At 41.6% G+C, this 22,390-nt stretch overlaps 1 protein-coding gene and 1 pseudogene across 1 annotated transcript in view; both read left to right on the top strand.

Annotated features, from left to right (window-relative positions):
* The window catches only part of CCDC83 (coiled-coil domain containing 83), a 42,883-nt gene that overhangs the window by 10,236 nt on the left and 10,257 nt on the right, over nt 1-22,390 (top strand). Inside the window, exons 3-6 of the mRNA XM_016206733.2 lie at nt 3,330-3,492; nt 6,805-6,972; nt 14,007-14,098; nt 16,704-16,772. Of these exons, the coding sequence (XP_016062219.2) occupies nt 3,330-3,492; nt 6,805-6,972; nt 14,007-14,098; nt 16,704-16,772 (492 nt within the window). The remainder of the gene's footprint in view (nt 1-3,329; nt 3,493-6,804; nt 6,973-14,006; nt 14,099-16,703; nt 16,773-22,390) is intronic.
* On the top strand, nt 18,946-21,611 carry LOC107532337 (bromodomain testis-specific protein-like; annotated as a pseudogene).

Raw genomic sequence — 22,390 nt, 5'->3', positions numbered from 1 at the left:
CTCTTCCACAGAGTAGCTTTTAATTTTAATGAAGTTCAGTTTATCAACTTTTCCCTTATGGATCATGCTTTGGTGTCATATGTAAAAGCTCTTTGCCTAGCCCTAGATCACAAAGGTTTTATTCTAAGTTTTATTCTAAAATGTTTATAGTTTCACCTTTTCAACTTAAATCATGGTCCATTTTAATTTTTGTTTAAGATATAAGACTTAGATCAAGGTCTTTTTTTACATCATCCCCTCAAGCGGTGGAATGAGAGAGGGCTCTGATCTTGTCCTCCTCTCATAAAGGCAATAATCTCATCATGGGGTCTCTATCATGACGCCCTCATCTAAACCCCGGGCATGTGCCCTGACAGGGAATCGAACCTCTTTCTCCTGGATCCTACATCAATGCTCAACCGCTGAGCCACGCCCAGCTGGGCCCTATATTCTTTAGGCATGAATTCCTTCAACTCTTTGAATACATTTTAGATAGCTGATTTTAAATCTTTGTCTAGAAAGTCCAATGTCTAGGCTTCTTCAAGGACAGTTTCTATTGACTGGCCCTTTTTCCCTGTGTATAGTAAAAATCCCAGTAAGAATGTGGATGGACCATAGTTTCTTGGTTTGTTTTTTGCATTCCTCTTAATTTTTTGTTGAAAACCAGACATTTTGAATATTATAATGTGACAACTCTGGAGATTAGATTCTCTTTTCTCCCCAGAATTTTTCATTGCTGCTTATTGTAGTAGTTGTTTGCTTGCTTAGTGACTTTTCTGAATCAATTATGTGAAACCTATGTTTTTTGTTGGGTGGCCACTAAAGTCTTTGTTTGCTTAGCTTAGAGGTCAGCTAATGATTGGACAGAGATTTCTTTAAATGTCTCTAACCAATAAATGTGCCAGCCTTTGATGAGGGGCTCTATGTCCTTGCTGGAACATGACTTCTACACTCAGCCAGGAAATTTACAACTTCACCTTCACCTTTACTTCTTGCTTCTACGGAGCTTCAAGGTCAGCCAGAGGTGAGTGCTTAGGGGCTTCTTAGGTCTTTCCTGAGCATGCTCACAGCCTTATACATGCATGTGGCCTTTTAGATTCTTGTGACTATGTCAGAGCTTTTTTAATCTCCTATGGACATCCTATCTCCAGCTTTCTTTTAGAGTTTGTTTTTTTGTGGGATTTTTTTTTTTTTTTTTGGTCAGTTTGTTGTTTACCCCAGCTGTTATTACCACCTCAGGGAGCTTTAATGTTTCACAATTGCCTCTGATTGTTTTTGACAAACATCAATCTGGAAAAAAGCTGTTCACACACTGGGTGAGTTCTGAGTCAAGTTAAATAAAGACAGGTTTGCTGGTGGGATTTTCCAGGGAACTATCAGATATGTCAAGTAATGACCATTGTTTAGGGATTGTGTTTTGGAAGAGTTCTGCTCCCCTCTTCTCTTTTCTCCCTGACCCCATCCCCAAGCTGCTAGGCTGGTGTTTTTTATCATGATTGTGGGGCTATTGGCTTTTCAGGCAAGGTAAAATGCCACAAAGCTCACTGCCCTTACTCAGATTCAACTATTTTTCTTGAATAAACACTTCCTGGAAGTAATTGCAAGCCTTTCATTTCCAGACTTCTGAAAAGTTGATTTTGCCAATTTTTGCCAATTTTCTAATTGCTGTTATGAAGGAGAGGACTTTTGGAGGTCTTTACTCCAATATTCCTGCTTATGTCACTCCCAATAAGATTTTAAAGGGTGGGTTAGAAGGAGAGAAATTCAGTTTTCAGATTTATCACATTATGAATCTCTTGGTATTAAAAATTCTTCAGAGACAGAATTAATTATGATAGTTTAGAATATTGTAAACAAAAGATCAGAGAAGTTAAACCACTAATGTTTGAATACCATGCCCTTTAATCTTTGTTTCTATTTTTTGAAATTACTCAAAGCTTATCCATCTCAATCCACTACCACCCCTTTTTTTGGCTTGTATTTATCAATATTGAGCATCATAAAGTTAATTAATCATTGCTTTCGTTCAGTTCATCAAAGTTTTAAATTAAAATTCTAATGCACTGAAATGACAATCATATCATGCAACCTATGGAATAACTTAAAGGGCATTACAGTAACATTAAACCCTAGTTTATTAAACTAATGTCTATTTTGCTAAACAATTTTAAGATAGTAAGTCTTTCAGCCCTCAAGTTTAAAGTTTGTTGGATTAAGAAATAAAGAATGGAGTTTTAGTAGACTCTAATACTATCGATAAATCATAATTTACTTAGATTATCTGAAAACACTTTGCTATTCAAAGTATGGCTTGTGGGCCAGCAGGCTTGGCATCACCTGGAGCTTTTCAGAAATGTGCCAAATTTACTGAATTCCAGAATCTGCATTTTAGCAAGATCCCCTTGTGCTTGGTACACATGGTAAAGCCTGAGAAGAGCTGGTCTTAAAAATCAACTTTGGGAAAGAAAAATACTCTTAAAGTGTCCAAGTAAGAGGATAAAAAGACATGAATACCAGGAATCAAATATAATTTTGGAAAAAGTTATAGTAAGGAGTGTGTTAAAGTATGGGCAAGTAAGTAAATTTTAAAAGACATATTAACAGATTTTAAGAATATACATTTTATTAGGTTTTAAAAAAATTGGAGGAGAGACATCAAGGAAGTGAGTATTAGAACTTAAAGAGATCCTAAGAAAATTACAAGGAAAATGTACTGAGTTCACACACACTCAGATATCTCCGAATACACATGATAAGATAGCAAGGACAAGAATAAACTCTAAGTTGATTAAATAAGAAGCTTAGAAGCAGGATATCCAAGAGGAAACCCAGTCCACATTTCAAGTGTGAAGCATTGGAATGGTGAGTAGGCATCACCCTAAAATAAGAGAATTAGGGTCATTTGTAAAAAATGCAAAGAATAATGTAAATTCCACATGAACAGTACTCTTTGTCTAGTTTGTTCACTTTTATATTCCTAGTGTATAGAAGACTACTTGGCTCCATAAATACTGACTAAATGAATGATGATTGCTAAAGAAGAATGGTGTTAAGCTGGAGAAATTGACCTCCAAGATCTAATTTTAATATTCATTGGCCCTATTATGGGGTGAGAGACTGGTAGATTAATAACACAATTGTTAAAATGTAACTTTCTATCCTGTGGTTAATGTGTTGATGGGTTTAATTTTAAATCTTCCATGTTCCATAAACTTTTAGAGGTGTTATTGTCTAACTGATTTCATTAACTATTTCTCTCTCACTCTGCGAGCCTCCGCGTGCGACTGTTTGGAGGGAGGTGGGTGGGACGCTCCAGCTGACGTAGTTGACGCCTGTTGGTTTGCCGGCAGAACGGACGCTTGAAGGACGAGCAGGTCTGGCACATTCGGAACCTGCTAAAGGAGCTGACCGAGGAGAAGCCAGATGCCTTAAAAGTTGTAACAAGAGAGGAGGTCGAGGCGGCAATGAAGGAAAAGTGGAAGTTTGAAAGAGACCAGGAACAAAACTTAAGAGGTGATTTACAAACTCAGAAAATTATCACAAAGCTGAATCGAGTTATTTTTGAACGTATTAACGCTTCTGTTTCTAATATATGAAAAGCGCAGCGCACATACTTCAGATGGTGTCATTACCACCACAGCTACGAGCTCACAAGCGGACAGGAGGGAAGCGGCAAAGTGGAAAAAGGCACTGGGACCAAGGCAGGGGGGATGAGGGCAGTGACCGAGGCCAAGGACAGGTGACAGCCCCCTACTCTCAGGCCAGGCAGCGCCCTGGGAGACGCCGCTCTGGGCTCCTCACGACGGGGATTTGTTCTTTCTTGGGGGAATTACTCTTGTTTGGTGGCGTCCTTGGCTGCAGACTCAGCTCAGAGTTGGGAACGACAGGGGAATAACCACGAACTTCCCCACCCAATGTCTCCACAGAGCTAAGCCTCCCCGCATTTAGACCGCAAAGGGGGTTAGAGTCGGGAAGGAGGCGGCGTGGAGGCCACGGAGAGAAAGGCCGCTGGGTGCAGAAGGTGAGGGACCCAGGGCACACTCCTGCCATGGGCTGAGGAAATACCATTAGGTCACACACATAGTTTTGACACTTGTATTTTTATTAATTCCTATTCCTTTACCCTCAAACTTGCCGCTGAGATTTCTAAAACTGCTTTAGCCAGGGCCCCTCTAAATGCATCTCTGCCAGGAAGCTGGAGAACACGGGAAAGAGGCTTGAGCGCCACTAGACTGAAGCTGGGAGCCAAAAAGGGGACAGGAGTTCACTGAATTTCCCCAAATATTTCGGAGAGCCTCCTTACCCAAGACTTTGCACAGAGCAGGCATTCCATTCATGGATAATTTGTTCTTTTGAAAGAAATAGTTACTAAAAGCAAACATTAGTTAGCAAACTTCATTCTTTGGGGCCTCCAAAACTGTTCCCCTAAACCTCCTCCTACCCAAGTCTCTTCCTGGGCAGCAGTGATGTCGGGAGGTAGTAATCTGTACTGTTCAGGGCTCCTCTCCGGGAAAGCTCTGCTTACGTTTGGAAGGAATACTTTCGTAAGTCCCGCAAGATGGGACTGCGACCAAAGGGCCACTGGGATGTGCTCAGCGAGCTGCCTTCCAGGGAAGGGCCGGCTGGTTGGGGTGTGCCTGTTTGTGGTCTGGGCCGAGGGCCGGCCGAGTATGGCCTGTCCCCAGCTGGATGACAGCAGGCGGAGGAGCATGCAGGCGGCCCAAGGGCCGAGGCAGCCCACAGGGGCCGGGAGAAAGGGAAGGGGGGAGCGCCGGCGCCTGGGAGGATTTCTGAGGCAGTCCCGTTCGCCCCAGGTCGTCGCTTGCAACTGGACGGGTTTGTGGAGCGGCAGCCACACCTCGTGGCAGCTTGTTTCCGTGCAGAGCCGCAGAGCCGAACAGACCTCCTCAATGAGAACCTGCGTTTTGACAAGACCCTAGGGGATTCCCACGCACAGTGGGGTTTGAGAAGTACTGATACAACCCCTTTCTTCCAAACTTTCATTAGGATTCTTTCAGTTACACGGATAAAAATCTCACCCAAACTAGCTTAAGCGTAAACAGGATGTAATTCTTTTCATATAACCAAGCAGAAAAGACAGGTGACCCAGAGCCTCACATGCTGTCAGATCTCAGCTTTCTCAAAAAAAAAAGAAAAAAATCTCCCTCTCCCCTCCCTGCCCCCCTCCCCTCTCTCCTTCCCTCATCCTCCCACCTCCTTTAGCAATTGCCTCTCTGTCTTCCCCCGAAAGTTGGCTCCTTTTTCTGAGGCTGTTGTCCCCATGAGGCTGGAACTCTAGCCATAGGGTCCTCTGATCTTACATCTTTATAACCTCAAAATGGAGGCAAGAAACATGTTTTCCACCAGTTTCAGTAGAAATATTTATACGGAAGACTCAGCACGTGTCTAGCTTGGGACACATGCTCACGCCTGGACCGATCCCGGTGGCCAGGGAAGGGGCCACTGTGGCTGGCCTACACACTGGGTGGGGCAAAAGTCCATTTACAGTTGTGAGTATGCGAAACAGAGTCTATTTCTTGAACTATTACTTGTTAATTATTGTATTACTTTCCATACAAACAACTGTACCTGACAAGGAGTAGGAAAAGTGTGTTATTAGAAGTGAAGTGGACAGGGGTCCTGGGAAAGTAGAGCAACAGTCGCTACCTCCGCCTCTGTTTCAAAATCTTCAGTGATGTCAACCAGCACTCCCCCCAAAAGCTGAATGTGGCAGGCACAGGGCTGAGACAGCAATCGTCTGCTCAAATAAGAGGACGGCTGGTCATCTGGGTTATAGGAGTATTAATTATTTGATGAAATAGCAAGTGCCATTTATTAAGGGATTTAAAGATACATAATCTTACATATTTAGAAAAAGACATGTCTGGAGTCCTTCTGGACCTCTGGCCTGAAGAGCCTCCCTCCGGCCTGATTGGGACGCTTCCGTCATTCCATAAACATTTACTGGGCACCAACGAAGTGCCAGCCTCTTGCTGAGTGCTGAATTCGCAGAGATGAGGAGGAGGTGGCACTGCTCTCCAGGGGCCCTCAAACAGGACGCTGTGTGGTCATGAGCCAAGTAGCCATCATGTTCGCTGCACCTGGCTCTTTGTAATGGTTCCTTTTCCAAAATATTCAGCAGCATGATATTGAGCCTGAAGATTGCGTAGCACACCATGTTTAGCAAGTGTACCCGGGCACACTGAAAGTGTATATGGTCGAGATAGCTCAGTATTTGTACATGTTTAACTGGGGAACTTATCTTTTACTCTGAAGTCTTGCAGGTGGGTGTGGGGGAAAACATGTTGTTATGACTTATATACTATCATTTCACACAAATGAACTTCAGATGACAGACTAAACAAATTACGTACAGAAATGGTTGCCAAGGACCATGGAATGACATAAAGTGAAATCACTTTGCCCGGAGGCATATGGCCAGAAAAATGACAATGTTCTAATAAAAAGAATATGTGGCATAATACACTGTACAAATAGGACCCTTATCCAGCTATCAAAGGGGTAATTTAAACTTGCGGGTCCCTAGGCATATAGTTGAATTGTCTTCTATAGCTTTCCATCACAGCCCAAAGCCAAACACCTACTTTAGAGTTGGAATTTTAATTTTACTTAGATTTGGAATCATGAGGGATAGTTAAACAATGGTTTGAATAGTTTCAATTTCCTTAAATTGTTGGTATAAAATCAGATTTATGAGATAACAGCATCTTAATATCAGACCTTAACTTCATAAAACCAGATTGCAACACACCATGGTTGCAAGGACAGTAGAAATGACACGGTGTTTTGATTTTCTTTCAACAGATATGCGCTTGCAAATAAGCAACACTGAGAAACTATTTCTCGAGAAACTCAGCGAGAAGGAATATTGGGAAGAATACAAGAATGTAGGGAGTGAGCAGCATGCTAAACTCATTGTCTCCCTACAGAATGACATCAATAAAGTTAAAGAGAATGCAGAGAAAATGTCAGGTCAGTTGCAACAAAGCCAGTTCAGGTTCAATAAAACACTTTACAGGGCAGACATTCAATGGAAGGAAAAAACCCAGTTCTCCCTGAACCATTCATTCCTCTCCGCTGGGTCAGCACAAGCAGCTTGAGCCCAAGAGCGAAGGCGGAGGGAGGAAACAGAGAAACTATCCCAGGACCACCTAAGAAACCGCGAGGAGGGAGCAAAGGGAGGGGAGGCGGGTGGAGAAAGGCTGCCAGCAGCTGGCCCAAGGAGGGCGTTTCACTCGGGGTGGTGTCTGTGCGCTCCCCCTGGGTCTGGGGTAAGTCCACTGAGGCAGGAGGGCCCGGGACCCGGTTATATGAGAGAGGAAATTCAGCCGAGGCGAGCTACAGCCACCCCAAGCACATGCTGAGCTGGAGTCGCAAAACCCTGGAGAACAAATGTGAGCAAGACAGAGTGGGGAGGGTGTGGAACAGGGTGACACTGGACGGGATGATGCGCCAGGACTGGCTCTGGGAGCCATGAGCCACCTGTCTGTCACTGCAACTAGCAGAGTGGCTCAAAAGAACACCAGAGACCAGAGACAGGAAAGTCAGGGGAGAACGCGTGGGAGAAGGGTGGCCTGAAAGAACGCTGTGGGCGGGTGAGGGGACGGGCCCGAGCCCCCTGGTGCTGGTGGCAGCACTGCAGAGGGGCTCATGTGAGCTGGTTCCCTTCGTCCTCTGCTGGGGGCCTGTCCAGACCCTCCCTCCCCCGCCTCTAGATCACTTTCTATGTCGTTTTCCCGGCTCAGGGCATCTGCACCATAACGGTAGTGTAAATTTGGCCCCAGACAAGTCTGGGCTTGGAGTTACACTTTTTCAAGAGGTTCTCCTTCCCAAAAGAAAAGTACAGAATGAGAGAGAGTGTGGCACCTTCCCACTCCTGTCTGTTTCCCCAGCCACTCGGTCCTCTCTCTAGATAAAACCACTATTACCAGTTTCTCACGTAGCCTTTCAGAAATATTATATATACATAAACAAACAGCATGCTACGAATGCGATTTTCCCCATAACAATATTGACATTATTATAGGTCAGTACGTGTTAGTGCTTCCTCAGTCTCCCAATGGCTACTTTGGCTTGTCCTATAATTTTTTTAACCAGTCCCCTACTCATAAGCATTTAGGTTGTTTCCTGCCTTTTACTGTTACAAATAATGCTGCAGTGAATATCCTTATACATATCTCCTTTTACTGTGATGAATATCCTTGTGTTCATGTAATTTCATTTATGTATATCTCTAAAGGGAAATGGCTGGCCTAAGCAGCCCATTTATTTTTATTTTGATAGGCCTGGCCCTCCACAGAGGTTGTGCTAAGTTTTCCCACATCTTCAACAACGGGGGATATTATCCAACTCTTTGTTCTTTGTCATCCTTAAAAGTAGAACACTGTATCTCACTGTAGCTTTAATTTACATTTCTCTTATTATAAGTACCAGTGAATATCTTTTTATAAGTTCAGGACTCTTTCATGTGAACCATCTGTTTATACCCTTTGCCTGCTTTTCTATTGTGTTGTGGAATACTTTATATTTTTAAGGGTATTAGCTCTTTAACAGTGATACAAGGTACAAATATTTTCCCATTTGTCATTAGCCTTTTGTTTGTGGGGTGTATGTGTGAGAAAATTTTGTAGTCTTATATTTAAATATTTGATTTTTGTGTGTGTGTGAGATAGGAAACCAATTTTATTTTTTTTGCCAGATGGTTTTCCATTTGTCCCAATATCATTTATCAAGTAATCCATTTTACCCTACTGATCTGAGATGCTGACTTGATCGTGCTTTAACGCATGCCCCATGTATATTTGGAGAGCTTTCTAAACTTTCTATTATGTTCCATTGATCTATGTATTTGTGTGCCAGTGCCATACTTCTAAAACAGTTATTGTTCTGGCATGTTTAAAATGTTCTAAAATTTTATCCAGCATTTCATTTTATATTTTTAAAGTAGAAAGAGCGATCTCATATAAACTCAACCCATTATCTTGATTAGAAATCCGGACCCTGGTCAGTGTGGCTCAGTTGGTTGGGCATTGTCCTGTGCACCAAAAGGTTGCCAGTTTGATTCCTGGTCAGGGCACATGCCCGGGTTGTATGTTCGATCCCTGGTGGGGGGGGGCGTGCAGGAGGCAGCTGATCGAATCAATGTTTTTCTCTCTCTCCTTTCCTCTCTCTAAAAAAAAAAAATCAATTAACTATTCTTTAAAAAAAGAAAGAAATTTGGATGATTTGTTTCAGCTAAAAATTGTCATGCTGTTGTATCCGACTTTGTAGTGGTGGTAATAACATTTATTTATTGAACTCCTTGCTGGTTGAATCTTGATTTATACCAGTTTTTTGTGTCACTGGGAAATGGCTGTTCGAGGCTTATCTTATTTGTCATTAGTTTTAGGCACTTCTCCCAACCACGCAGCAGCAACTCTTCCTGGGGACTTTAAAACACTTGGGGGGCCACTAATTGGACACGATGAGCCTGGGTCTCCTAAGTCAATTATCTAAAACCTTCTTGCTATTCTCCCCTCCTCTTCTCCCACCTGCCCCATCCTTCCATGATTTCTCTGGAAATCTCCTCTCACACCCATGGTCGCGGGGTTTGTGTTAGACTGTTTTACTTGCGAGGAAGAAGTATTTTAGATAAAAAAAAGATTTATTGTAAGTAAAAAAAGATATTAAAATGAAACTTTTTTAGTCTCAGTTTGAACTGGGGTGGCCGTGTAATGGATACCACATTTCGAAGTACAGGAAGATACCACGTGCAAACTTGCAATACGACGAGGCAGAAAACTGGCTTCATACCTTCGACCACCAAATTCTGGTCCACGAAAGAAGTTGGAGAGGCCAAGAAAAGATCATTAGAAATTAGGGGATAGTTTTTGGAAAGGGCCCTTGGTGTGCTGTAAGTTCTACACCGTCCCCTAAAGGGCCAGGTGAAGGGTAATTCCCCTTTCACCTCAAATAAAGATGGAAAGTTTCTAAGAAAATTCCTCAGGTTGTTTGGTGTCCTCTCCAGTTTAGAGGCCATTCAGCTCCATTTTATGACTCACCCCTGAGACATCTAAGGGATACGTGGCTGACTAGTTAACAGTCCTGACAACAGAGCAAAGAAGAGGTGGCTGCTGCCCTGGGAGGGCCTGTGTCTCAGTCCGCTTGGCTGCTATAACAAAACACCGTAGGTCAATTTTTGCAGTGTTCTCCAGCCCAGGCTCTAAAGAGAGTGGGTGTGATCGCTGATCTAAACAAAGATGACCAAAGTCCTTTGTTCATGCCTCCCGGTGGGTCATCACTGGGACCCGGTACAAACCATTCCTTGGTCAGCCGTCCGACTCTCTCTTATTCAGTAGCCACAGGAGAAGAAGCACCTAGAGCTGCTTCCCTGAACTTTTAGCTGGAAGGAGGTGTTAAGATAAGATATTGGATACAGGAAACACAGTCCTGATTATTCAGGAAGTGGCTCTTTCTCTTAATAAGAGGAAATCTTAGATTAGACCCAGGAATAGAGAACGTGTGGGTTGTTACAAGCCATTAGATAGTAGAGTCACAGATCATTCTTACTTTTGTCCTTCCAGGCGCACAGGGCAGGGAGCCATAGAAGTTCTCTGTACACTAATAGTGAGTTAAAAGACTTGGGTTCAGGTCCACTTACAAAAACGTAATATTCCTCCTTTGAATGTCAATTTCCTCATCTGTAAAATGAAAGTCCCTTGGTGATCTCCAAGAGAACTCACAGCCCCAGCACCTGCTTTTCTACACTTTATCTCATCTACAGGTTCCTTTGGGTTAGATATCACTGTGCCAGTTTAAAGATGAGGAAACGGGCCAAGAGAAGTTAATTGTCTTACCAAACTCACAAGCTTATTAAGGAGTGAAAGTGGGACTTGAACCCATGTGTCTGACACCAAACCAATATGCTTCAGACAGTGCCCCCAGCGCTGTGATTCAGCGAGGTAGGGATGGCTCTGCGACACACACTGTGCCTGAGGAAGCTGCTGCCTGGCTGGCATCGCCGCCGGCCCTTGCTCAGTGTTCTCCTGCTGGGGCTGAAAGGGGGCCACCGCAGGAGGGGATCCGCACAGTAAAGCTCTATGACACCAGAAGTATGTGAAGAGTAGACTGCAGACTCCCAAAAGGCTGTGGAGGAGTCGACCAAAGCAGAGCTGGACATGACAGAGAAAGGAGGAAATGCAAAGCAAGCTTAGCCGGGGCAGTTCTGCAGTCAGCCTGCGACAAGTGACCACATTAACCTGGGCACCTGAGCAGCCAAGAGCCTAACTGCACAAGGTCATAGTCTCCCAAGCTCCCACTTGCAGTATCTCAAACTTTTATGAGGAAACTTTTACATGTTCCCAGGTTCTTTGGCTGTATTCACAAATGAATAGTTAATAGTTGTCACCTGAAACATGGTCTGAATCACAGAGGATGACAGTGAGATTTTCATGTGGTCCCTTGTGCCAGTTACTCTGTCTTTAAGAAGAAAAACAGTCCATACAACTTTATGTGGAATTTGAAACAGTTGGATGTTATTGCTACTTTTTCGGTAGGAATATAGCAATAGAGAGAGGTACAGCTTTAGTCAGAGCATATCTGGTTATCTATATTTCATGATTTACAGCAAAGAATTAATATTTCATGTTATCAAGCTCCAGGTTGTATGGTTTCTTTTAGATGCTAAGGATGTAAAATTTATTACAACTAAGCTCCTGACACACGGCAATTTTTAGACTAATTTTTGTGTTTTGTTGGGTAAAAGTTTCAAATAATACCCAGCATTAGTCTAGTGGACTGCATCCTGAATTGAAAAAGAGACCCATCAGAAATGAGGTCGAATGATTAATATATCATTCGATTATCATTAATATATCTAGCGATTACTTTGAATGAGTAAGAAATATAAAGGTTATAGAGATGAGCATATGTAGGATGGAATAATGAGGACTTCCATTTTCTTTTCCTTTTTTAAAATTTTATTTATTGATTATAGAGAGAGGAAGGGAGAGAGAGAGAGAAATATTAGTTTGTTGTTCCACTTATTTATATACTCATTGGTTGATTCTTTTAATGTGCTCTGACCAGGGACCGAACCTGCAACCTTGGCGTATCAGGACGATGTCTAACCAACTGAGCTCCCCGGCCAGGGCAAGACTTCCATTTTCTGACCCTCCAGATGCCAAGTTAGACTGGTCCCCAAACCCTCATGAACTCTCTTGTTTATAAGCCGCTGTCTCATCAGACACTTGTTCCAACTCCGTTAGAGGCAGAAGCTGACCGTTCCAGCCCCCTTTCTGGCCACTCTACAACTTGGAGAGCTCTTCCCTCCTCCCTTTGGACTCCCCCTCCTCCTGCCAACCAAAGTTGCCACTGAAAGTTGCCCTCATTGGCGGCGGCTGCCCTGTGCTGAAGCCTCAGGCCATTGCCTGCCAAAGACGTTTGGGCAGTTTGCCCAATTTAATTTTCTTCAAAATATTTTTAATATCTGTTGTGCCCCAGGGACTGCAGTAATAGAAAGATATGGAAGAGCAGTGTTTACACTCTGCTTTCAGAGTTTTCATCTATTAGGAGAAGCAATTATGCCAGTAATGAGTACAGATGAGGGCTGAGTAACTCCTGCCTAGCTCCTTGGCCCCCTTTCCAGAGCCTTAGTTTGGCTCCAAACTATGGAAAGACGAGACCAGCCGATCTCCTCCCCTGTAATCAAAGACCCCTGACAGTTCTGCTTTGGCTGACATGGTCTGTGGAGAAAACTGTCCCTTCAAAACAATGTCTTAAAGGGCAGTTAGATTCCACACTAGTTGGCACAATACTTTTGTTTAGTTACAGGATAGCTTAAATGGGTCTCTGTGGACCAGTTCAGAAATCTAGCAACCATAACCATCAACATCATTTGTATGGGAAAATACCTTCCGACTTCCAAATAATGATCCTTCAGGCGTTATAAATATAGCATAGATATTATCATATAACAAAACTAACTTGGATTGTTCTCAGGTTTGGAGTAGTCCAGTTCCCTCCTGTTGACTCCCTCACTTTATTCTATCTCTGCTCAGATGCCACCTCCTTGGAAAAGCTTTCTCTGATCACCCTGTGTAAACCAGAGAATTTTAGTTTTTCTTCATCACGCGCATCTCCACCTGAAATATTTATTTGCTTGCTTACCTATTTGTGGTCTGACTTCCCCACTAGGATGCACCTGTCGTAAAGGCAGGGGTTTTGTCTCTTACTTGGCTATACTATCAGTGCCTTAAACAGTGTCACGCACATCAAAAAAGCTTGGTGATGGTTTATTGTGTAAAACAGTGAACAGACTGGACTGATTCATCCGGCTTTACTTCTCTCCACTCTGTAAAGCAGCCTCAGTGTCGCTGAGCCTCACTTTCCTTAAACAGGGGTGTTGATTTACATGATCTCTAGCAACTTTCGAGGCCTCAAATTTTATGCTCCTCTGCGCCCTCAGTTCTGACATTTATGACCTAGGAAGGCAGAGGGAAGACAGGGGACCTGCCCTCCTTGGGCTCTGTCCTGTTGCTCCGAGCCTCGCTCAGGGCCAAGCCTGTCGCTGTCCCCGGCCCCCCGGCCTTGCTCTCCGCTTCTCCTTCCGTCTTCCCTGCCCCAGGCCACGCAGGCCAAGGACCCTGGAAACACTGTCAGAGGAAGTCAGAGGTTCAGGATCATCAGTCTTCCTTGTATTTCTGTTGTGGATCAGAAGCTGTGTGATATGAAGGATAGACGGCCACACAAGTACTAAAGTATTGGCAACTCTCCCTTCGGAGAGACAATCCTTTGAAAGGACAAACACTCTTGGGGGAGATGTCATCTTAAACTAGCTCACACTAAGGTGTTAGTGAATTACCGGAGCATTTCTGCTGGTTGAAGGTGCTGGATGCTTCAGTGGAAATGTACCCTGAAAATTTGGGGAGGGGGGAATGCACAGAAAGGAGAGGTACAGACCATGGAAGATAACATTTACTAACGTCATAGTTGTACCCGGGATAAGCCTTGTCATTTTCTTTTTAAAGAACAGTATAAAATTACTCTGGAAGACACTAGAAAGAGAATAGTCAGAGACATGTTGTTGCAACTGGACCAAAAGAAGGAATGGGCCACAGAGGTATATTTCAATTTTCTTATAATGAAACAACAACTTTTCCTGTTAATTTTTCTTGTAGTATATTACAATAGCTAAGAACTTGGGTTCTTGGGTTAGGCAGTTTAAATTTAAATTGTGGTTCTGCCACCTATTGGGTGTATAAACTAAATTTGTTACTTGATCTTTCTGGGGTTCAGTTTCCAAAGCAAAGGGGAAATAATATTTGCCTTTAGAGAATAATGAGGATTGAGTGAGATGACCTAAGTAGCCTAGTGCCTCACAAGGGGCAAGAACTCAGTAAATTATTACTCATTTATTTTTAAGTATAATAATAATGGCTACAATATGTTATTAAATAAAGTGGATGAATTATAGAATGAAATGTAACTTGCCTAAAAAGTGCTTTCTTACATATCCAAACCTAAGAGAGTATACTTTACATTGCTGGAGCATTAAAAATTTGGAATATAAAAAAAATTTGAGATATAATTTCTAATCTTATGTGTTTTCTAATTTCTTTGTTTTGCAAAAAAATATCTCTTCTCTACTTTTTTTTTTTTACTGTCCTTCCCTTGTCCCCAGAATATCTCCTAAATCAGTGAGTCCCCACTGGGATTGTCTCTTCACCTGGAACATTCCTTCTTCAGAATCATAAATGTCTGGTGTTTTCTAAAGTTCTTCACTGAGTTTCAGTAGCAACTGTTTGTTGCCTCCCTGTTGGTTCAGTCGTTCCTTTACTGTTGTTATCCTACTGTATGCTTTTTACTGATTTACACAAATGCAGAGGATTATGGAAAGCTGACAACAGCTTGTCTGCCTACGCAACTGGGCCACTTTGAATATGACGAAACGGTGGAATCAACAATTAAGTGACCTGGCCATAGTTAAGATGATTAAAAATGTATATGTAGATCAAATATGTTTTCAGTATCCATGTTCAATATATAACGAGGACTGTTTTACTGTTCCTAGCATTTTATATCTAAGTCTCTCAACAATTCTGTAAAGTAGGGACTTGCTAATGAGAAGGCTGAGGCACAGAGAAATTCTGTGACTTGCCCAGAGCAAGTGGCAGACTCGAGGTTCAATTCAAGGTGTCTCCTTTGGATCATCTCTCTTAATCATTACACTACACATTTTCTTCTCTCTGCATAACCAAACACCCACACACGTGAATGAAGGTTCCTCATTTAATCTGCCTATTTTAGCACACAGTTTAATTTCCTATAGTCCACTGTTGCACATCCTTGGCTGCATATTGGAATCACCTGAGAAATTTGTTTAACCCAGGTGATGCCCGAATCCTACTCATACTGCTGCTCATGTCATTGGCCTGGGATGTTGCCAGGGTTTCTGAATTTTTCAAAGTGTTTGGGAGAGCCTAATGTGTGGTCAAAGTTGAAAACCACTGCTCCATTGTTAGTGAATTAAGCCATTAGCCAAATCAATTCAGTTATGAGCTACTTCCTACTTTTGTCCAAATGAAATTAAATTCTGTTTGAGGAAACTTGAGAAGTGTCCATTGTAGCTGGAGTATATGAGTTCCTGGTCCCTAGGAAATGTAGGCCCACTCTTAGTTTTACTAGCCTGGTTTAAAGAAAAAATTATTATTGCAAATCTTCGGACTCTAAGGAATAAATTTACCCTTAACATATTTTTAAATTATGTTTATGAACTATGTAGAAGATTTTTCCTAATTTTTCTTCTTTCGTTGTGCCCTTTAGTTGCTGAATATTGAATTGGTAACATGGTATCCATTTAAAAGTACCTTACAGATAAATATGATCTGTCATCCACTACAATATTCCTTTGGGTGAAACTATAAATATCCAAGTAATTAAAAATGAATTTACATTTTATGAACCTATTAAGTAAGGCTTTTCCCATTTTGCTTATCTGAAATGCCTTTCTCGCCCGGCCAGCATGGCTCAGCGGTTGAGTGTTGACCTATGATCCATGAAATCGGGGTTCAATTCCACATGCCTGAATTGTGGGCTCGATCCCCATTGGGGGGGCGTACGGGAGGCAGCCGATCAATGACTCTCTCATCATTGATGTTTCTATCTCTCCCTCTCCCTTTCTCTCTCTGAAATCCATAAAGACATATTAAAAAAATTAAAATGAAAAATAAAAAGCCTTTTTCTGGGAAACTGTCTAGCTATTGCCTACCAATCTGAAACTATTTGCTGTTAGGTTTGTAAATATATAGTATTATTATTACTAACATGCAGAAATCTTTCAAATTGGAAAGGTAGTCATGTAGTTATTCGTGCTTTTGCTATATGTTGGAGTATGTCTTTGACCATAAACTTGAAGAATGCTCGGTCACTGCAGGTTAGCCGTCTCAGCTGTGGAGCAGACCACTTAGTGATCTGATTTCACCATGGCAGTCGGACTCGGTCACAATAGAGGCTACTCTGAATGGACAGCCATTGTCCAGTTCTCTGAGTTGCCCGTATCAGGCAGTGCAAATCAGTAACCACTATACAGTAGGATAGTAAAGAACAACTGAACAGATGTTCTTTGGTATGTTTCCAAAGTATCTGCAAAACATAATTTAAAAGGAACGACCAGATAAGTTGACTGTGCTTCAGCATTGCTAAAGCTGAGTGGGGCTTTCTTCCAGAATGCAGTGAGGCTCATCGACAAGGGCAGCTGCCGAGAGATCTGGGAGAACGACTGGCTGAAAAAGGAGGTGAGTGGGCTGTTTCGAAACAATTTCTTTTTTTTTTTAATTGGAAATGACTTTTATTTATGAGCTGAAGTCATGGGGAAAGCATGGAACTGTCACTAAATGAGGTAAAATAAAATTCAAGTGGAGTCTTAATCTTATTACACACAGTTACTCAACGGATACCATAAATAATTTCAATAATAACCAGAAATCACTTTTGGCGTCACAATTTACAAAATATACTCAAACGTACAAAGCTTCTTTATGCCCTACAATTGATCTGGTCTTCCCCGGGACCCCACTTCCTCCTGGGTGATGAGAGCCAGGCTAAAGGATCACTCTGACCTCATTGTCTGCTGTTGTAAATTGCCCCTTGGGGATAACATGGCCTCCTTCAGATAAATGTTCAGTCCTTTAGATTTTCTTTCTTCCCCCTGCCCTTCTCAAAGGTGGACCCTGGACGTATAGAGAGGTGGGGCTCACATGCCCTCTTGTGGGAAGCGTTAGTAAAAAGGGCTCAGACCTATGGGGTTCCCTTCGGATCCCTGCTCCCTCTGCCTTTCTGCTGCACCGGGAGTGCTTTAGACTGCTCTGGCCTTTTGGACATTGTGTGGCAGCCAACACCAAGCCCACGGTTACAGCTGTTTGCCAATGGCCAAGATGTCCCTGCCCACTGCTTTCTATGCATCCCGTCCCAGCTTGGTCCTCAGGCTCTCGTCACACCTCCTTCTGGAGAGCCTGCGGGAACCAGTGGGCCCAGCTGTCCATCTGTCTCCCTATAACGGGGCCACACTACTGCTCGTGCTGGAAGTGATCCTGAGAGGACCTCTAGACCTTTTTTATGGGGCCCTTCCCTGTTCTCCTCGCCCTGCACATGTGAGTCCCTCTGCGGTTAGCTCCTTGCCCTCATCTGCCCGGAAAACAATTCTTCCTTTAGGCGTTTGATTGTCCATTTCTTTGTGAATCATTTTGTAAGTCCCCCAGGAAATCTTAAGTGCTTTCGCCCCAGTGCTCTCTTGTTTCACTGTAACTCTTGCTTTTACAAAATATGTTGAAATTATCTGTTTATGCATCTGTCTCTTCACTGCACAGAACAGGCTATGACTTTTCAACTGTATATCCTTGAAACCTAATAAATAATATGTGCTCATTAAAGGGTTATTGAATGAAAGAATGTCCATGGGTACAGATATATGTATTGGTGGAATGAATCAAATATATGGCTTAAGTCTTGAGTGAAGATGTGAGAGCATGTTGTTGGATGAAAAGGGCACATAATCTTTGGTTTAGGCGCTACAAGAGTGCTACAGAGGTTGTGCAAAACTCACTACCATACTTTGAAATTCCCTTTATACCCAGACAAGTAGCCCCTAAATCTATGCTTAGATGCTATCTGTGAAAGAAAATTCACTATCTTTTGAGAGAATTCACTTCAACTACACACAGCTCTTGGTAGCAAGTTATTTGTATGTGATTCTCAAATGTGCATCTTGAGCACTAACGTGTGTCCTTAGCTCTGGACCTGCATTTTAATTTGCCTGCCAAATAGTTCCACTTGGATGTCCCAAAGGCACTTCAAACTCAACATAGCTAAAGCAGAACTCAGTAAATTTCTCCTTAAATTTTCTCTTCTTGTATTTCTTTTTGCACCATCTGCTCAGATACCTGAAGTAAAAATGTCACTGTCATCTTCTCTCCTTTTCTCTTTTCCTTGCTCCCTATTTGACCAAATAGAGTTAGTGAGTCTAGAAAGCAAGGAATTTAAAAATTAATATGCTTTCTATGATGTTGACAATTATTTTTAAATTGCCTTTATAAAGTCATGGTCCATACTATTTCCAAAACCGAATCAAGATGAATCCCCAGTTTTTAAAAATAAGCATTAATTTGAGCCGCCCTTCATGTGAGAGCCAGCGGGGATGACAGTGGAGAATCTCGGCCCTGCACCACTTGGTCTTGGGCAAGCTAAAGGGGACGGCCACACAAGGTCCTTTTCACAAGAGAAACTTACAGGCTTTTTTCTGCCGGGACCTCTATTTGTGTTTTAGAAAGGCAGAAAGAAATACTATGAAAGATTGAAATAACAAATCATTGAAAACTAAGGCATACATAATGAAACAATTTTAGCACTTGTATAGAAAAAGGACATGTACTTATAGACAACGTTAGAATATAGGATTTGAAACATTTAAGACCATCTCTGCCAAGTAGACAAACAGCTATTGTTAACCCTCGGCCACCGGAGTATATAAAAACTAAGAGAAACAGGCGATTGACAAATCAACTGCAGTATCTACAAAAAGGTTTATGAAAGCATAGTTTTTATTGGCCTTTTCAGCAGCCTGTGGATGCTGTGACACTAAAGTTGCCTGATTATTAGACCATTATAAAGAACCCAATGGATCTAAGTACAACTAAGAAGCACTTAGAACATAAATGATACGCGCAGGCTGCAGAATGTAGAGAAGACTTCAACATGGTGTTCTCAAACTGTTATTTATACAACAGGCCTGGAGATGACACTGTTCTTACGACACAAGCTCTAGAGAGGTTGTTGAGCGGAGATAATTTCAGATGCCACAAGAAGAGCAAGTCGTGGGTGGTAAGGAAAGAATAAAGAAAGGCACTCAACAGGATATTAGCAGTTTCTCCTGTTACAGAAAAGTCCCCCTAAAGCATCGGGAAAAGGTATTTAAGCAGCAAGTTTGTCCCCTTGTATTTTCTGAAACATCTATTTCTCCTTCAAATGTGTCACAAGGTGATGCACCCAACTTTACCTCACAAACAGTGGCTCAGGTTACAAGGGCTGTGAAGAGGAAAGCAGATGCACCTCCTACAGCTTCAGTAGTTAAAGCAAGAGGTGAATGTCCCCCAGCACTTACAGGGGGGGAAAATCAGCAAAATCACCCATAAAAGAAGCTGTGCTGAAGAATGATTTGCCAGATTCTCAGCAACAATATAAAGGCACTATAGTGAGATTCTTAAAGAAATCTTGCCAAGAAGCACTTTTCACATGCATGGCTCTTCTATCATCCTGTTGACGTTAATGTGTTGGGCCTCCCTAACTACAATGATACTGCAAAAAATCCAATGGATCTTGTAACTACCGAGAGAAAAATGGACAATGGAGAATAGAAAGATGCATATGAATTTGCTGCAGATGTTAATGTTCATGAATTGCTACGAATACAGTCCTCCAGATCATGAAGTAGCGGCAATGGCAAGAATGCTCCAGGATGTTTTTGAAATGCATTGTGCAAAGATCCCAGATGAACCTGTTGAGAACATGTCTGTATATAACATCAAAAGAAATACCACAAAAGTCGCTTGGTCGAGAAAGCGGTAGTAAGGCTTCCTCTGAAGATGACTCTTCTAGTGATTCTGCAGATGCATGAGTTCAGCGCCTTGCAAAGCTTCAGGAGCAGCTTAAGGCTGTTCAACAAGTACAGGTTCCGACCCAAGTACCGTTAGGTGTTTTAAGTACCCTTCCATACGCTAAAACAAAAGAATTCTAAAAGGGAAAAGAAAAGAGAAAAGGTTAAATAACAGAGACGAAAATCCAAGGAAAAAGTTTAAGCAAATGAAATTAAAGGAAAAGTCCAAGAGCAATCAGCCAAAGAGGAAACAGCAGGTTTTGGTTCTGAAACCTGAGGATGAAGATAATGCTAAACCTATGAGCTATCATAGAAAAGGCAGTTAAGTCTGGATATAAACAAACTCCTCCCTGGAGATAAACTTGGGAGAGTTGTTCATGTAATACAACCAAGAGAGCCTTCACTGAGAAATTCCAACCCTGATGAGGTAGATAGGCCTTGAAAACAACAACACTGAGAGAGCTAGAAAATATGTTGCTGCATGTCTAAGAAAAAGGTCACTAAAACCTCACAGTAAGAAAATAATGAAAACCAAAGAAGAACTTCCTTCACAGAAAAAAACAGGAGTTGGAAAAGCAGTTACTGGAATGTCAACAATCAGCTAAATTCCAGAAAATGTAAAACAAAATCTGAGAACACTCAGTCATCCAAGGCTGTTGGAAGTGGTTCCCATGGAGAGAAAGCAGCAGCAGCAGCTCATCTGAGTCTGAAAGCAGTAGCAGATTCAAGCTCTTCAGACAGCAGTGATTCCAAATCAGAAATGTCACTTGAATTTACTGGAGTAAAACAGAATGATTCTTTTAGAAAGAAAGGAAAGAGACAATCGTCTATGCAAGATGCAATCTCTTGTTTTACTCCTTCAAGTGGAACAAGGCCAAAATCACCACCAGTTAGCAGTTAAGCATCAAGAACTGAAACATTTGCAGAGTGTGAAAAACATTTCACCTTTACAAATCCTGCCTCCTCGGGCTATTCTGAACAAGGCTTGAATGGCCTCACTGGTGATGACACAATGGTGTTAGAACCTGAAGGTCAAGTTCCTGTGCAGAAGGATATAAGGATCAAGAATGCAGACTCTTGGAAAAGCTTAGGCAAACCAGTCAAAATTTCAGGTGTGCTGAAATCCTCACGAGACCTCTTCCACCAGTTTAGAAAAGCAGCAATAGAAGAGAAAGTAAAAGCTCGAACACAAGAAGCACCTGGAACAGAATAGAAAGTATTGGGAGCTATTTCAAGAAAATCAGAGGGATGCTGGCTTCACACTAGAATCTCTTTCAAATAAGATGCAAAACAAGTGCCTTGGAGGAGAAGAGAAAGGACATCAGCAGTCACTGGAAACAAGATAAAATGCAAACTCTGGCTCCTCAAAGACCTTCATTTAGCAGGGGAGACAGAGCAAGAGTGGAGGAGAGAAGCAATGCCTGGCACCATTGATATGACCCTTCAAAGCAGTATTATGACAATGTTTGAAAACAGCTTTGATTAAAATTCAGTTTTTAAATTAACCATCAACTTAAAATGAGTGATATGAAAGATTAAAATGCATATAGTAAAATTATTGCTTTTGGACACCAAGATACCAATCTTATTTGTGTTTTGACCACTCTAAAATGGTTAAACAATTTCAATTTCTTAAAAGTATTCATTTAAAAAACTTAAGATCTCAATAGTTACAAAAAATATTAGGGAGAAATTTAGTACTTTTATTAAATCAACAGTAGGATCCTAATAATAATAATTTAACAGTTCAAATCTTTTGTAAGATATCATAGATATTAGGTTTAGAGAAAATAATTATAAAAATTATATTTGACTACTAAGAAGGGCCATTTGGTGCCATGACCCTCCCAACCAAAGCCACAAGTGGCATTCCATTTTCTTTTCTTTTTCACTTCTCGTAACTCAGTGGAAATAAAAGACAGAAAAAAATGTCAAGTTTAATTGAATCATGAACAAAAAGAGCTTAGTAATAAAGGACAAATCATTTAAAGGAAATTTAATAGATTTAATTTATCTTTATTTCAATAAATATTAATTTTAGTGTTATTAAATTTACTTATGAGATTAATTTAAACCATTTCTGGTTATAAGTACTATCACAAGAATTGAAAACTGCCTGGATATAGAACAATGCATGTGTTCTAATTAATTAATTCATGAGAGAAATTCATTTCTTTGAGGAAGATTTTGAATGAGTAACAGAGCTGTTTAACCTCCTGAAAATACTTCTCCATTTAACGCTCTCTCAACAGTAACCAAACACTT

Source organism: Miniopterus natalensis, chromosome 11 (genome assembly GCF_054644295.1).
Source record: "Miniopterus natalensis isolate mMinNat1 chromosome 11, mMinNat1.hap1, whole genome shotgun sequence".
In the NCBI taxonomy this organism is placed as follows: domain Eukaryota; kingdom Metazoa; phylum Chordata; class Mammalia; order Chiroptera; family Miniopteridae; genus Miniopterus; species Miniopterus natalensis.
The sequence above is the reverse complement of the archived record's forward strand: the minus strand, read 5'-3'. Positions and strand labels throughout refer to the sequence as shown.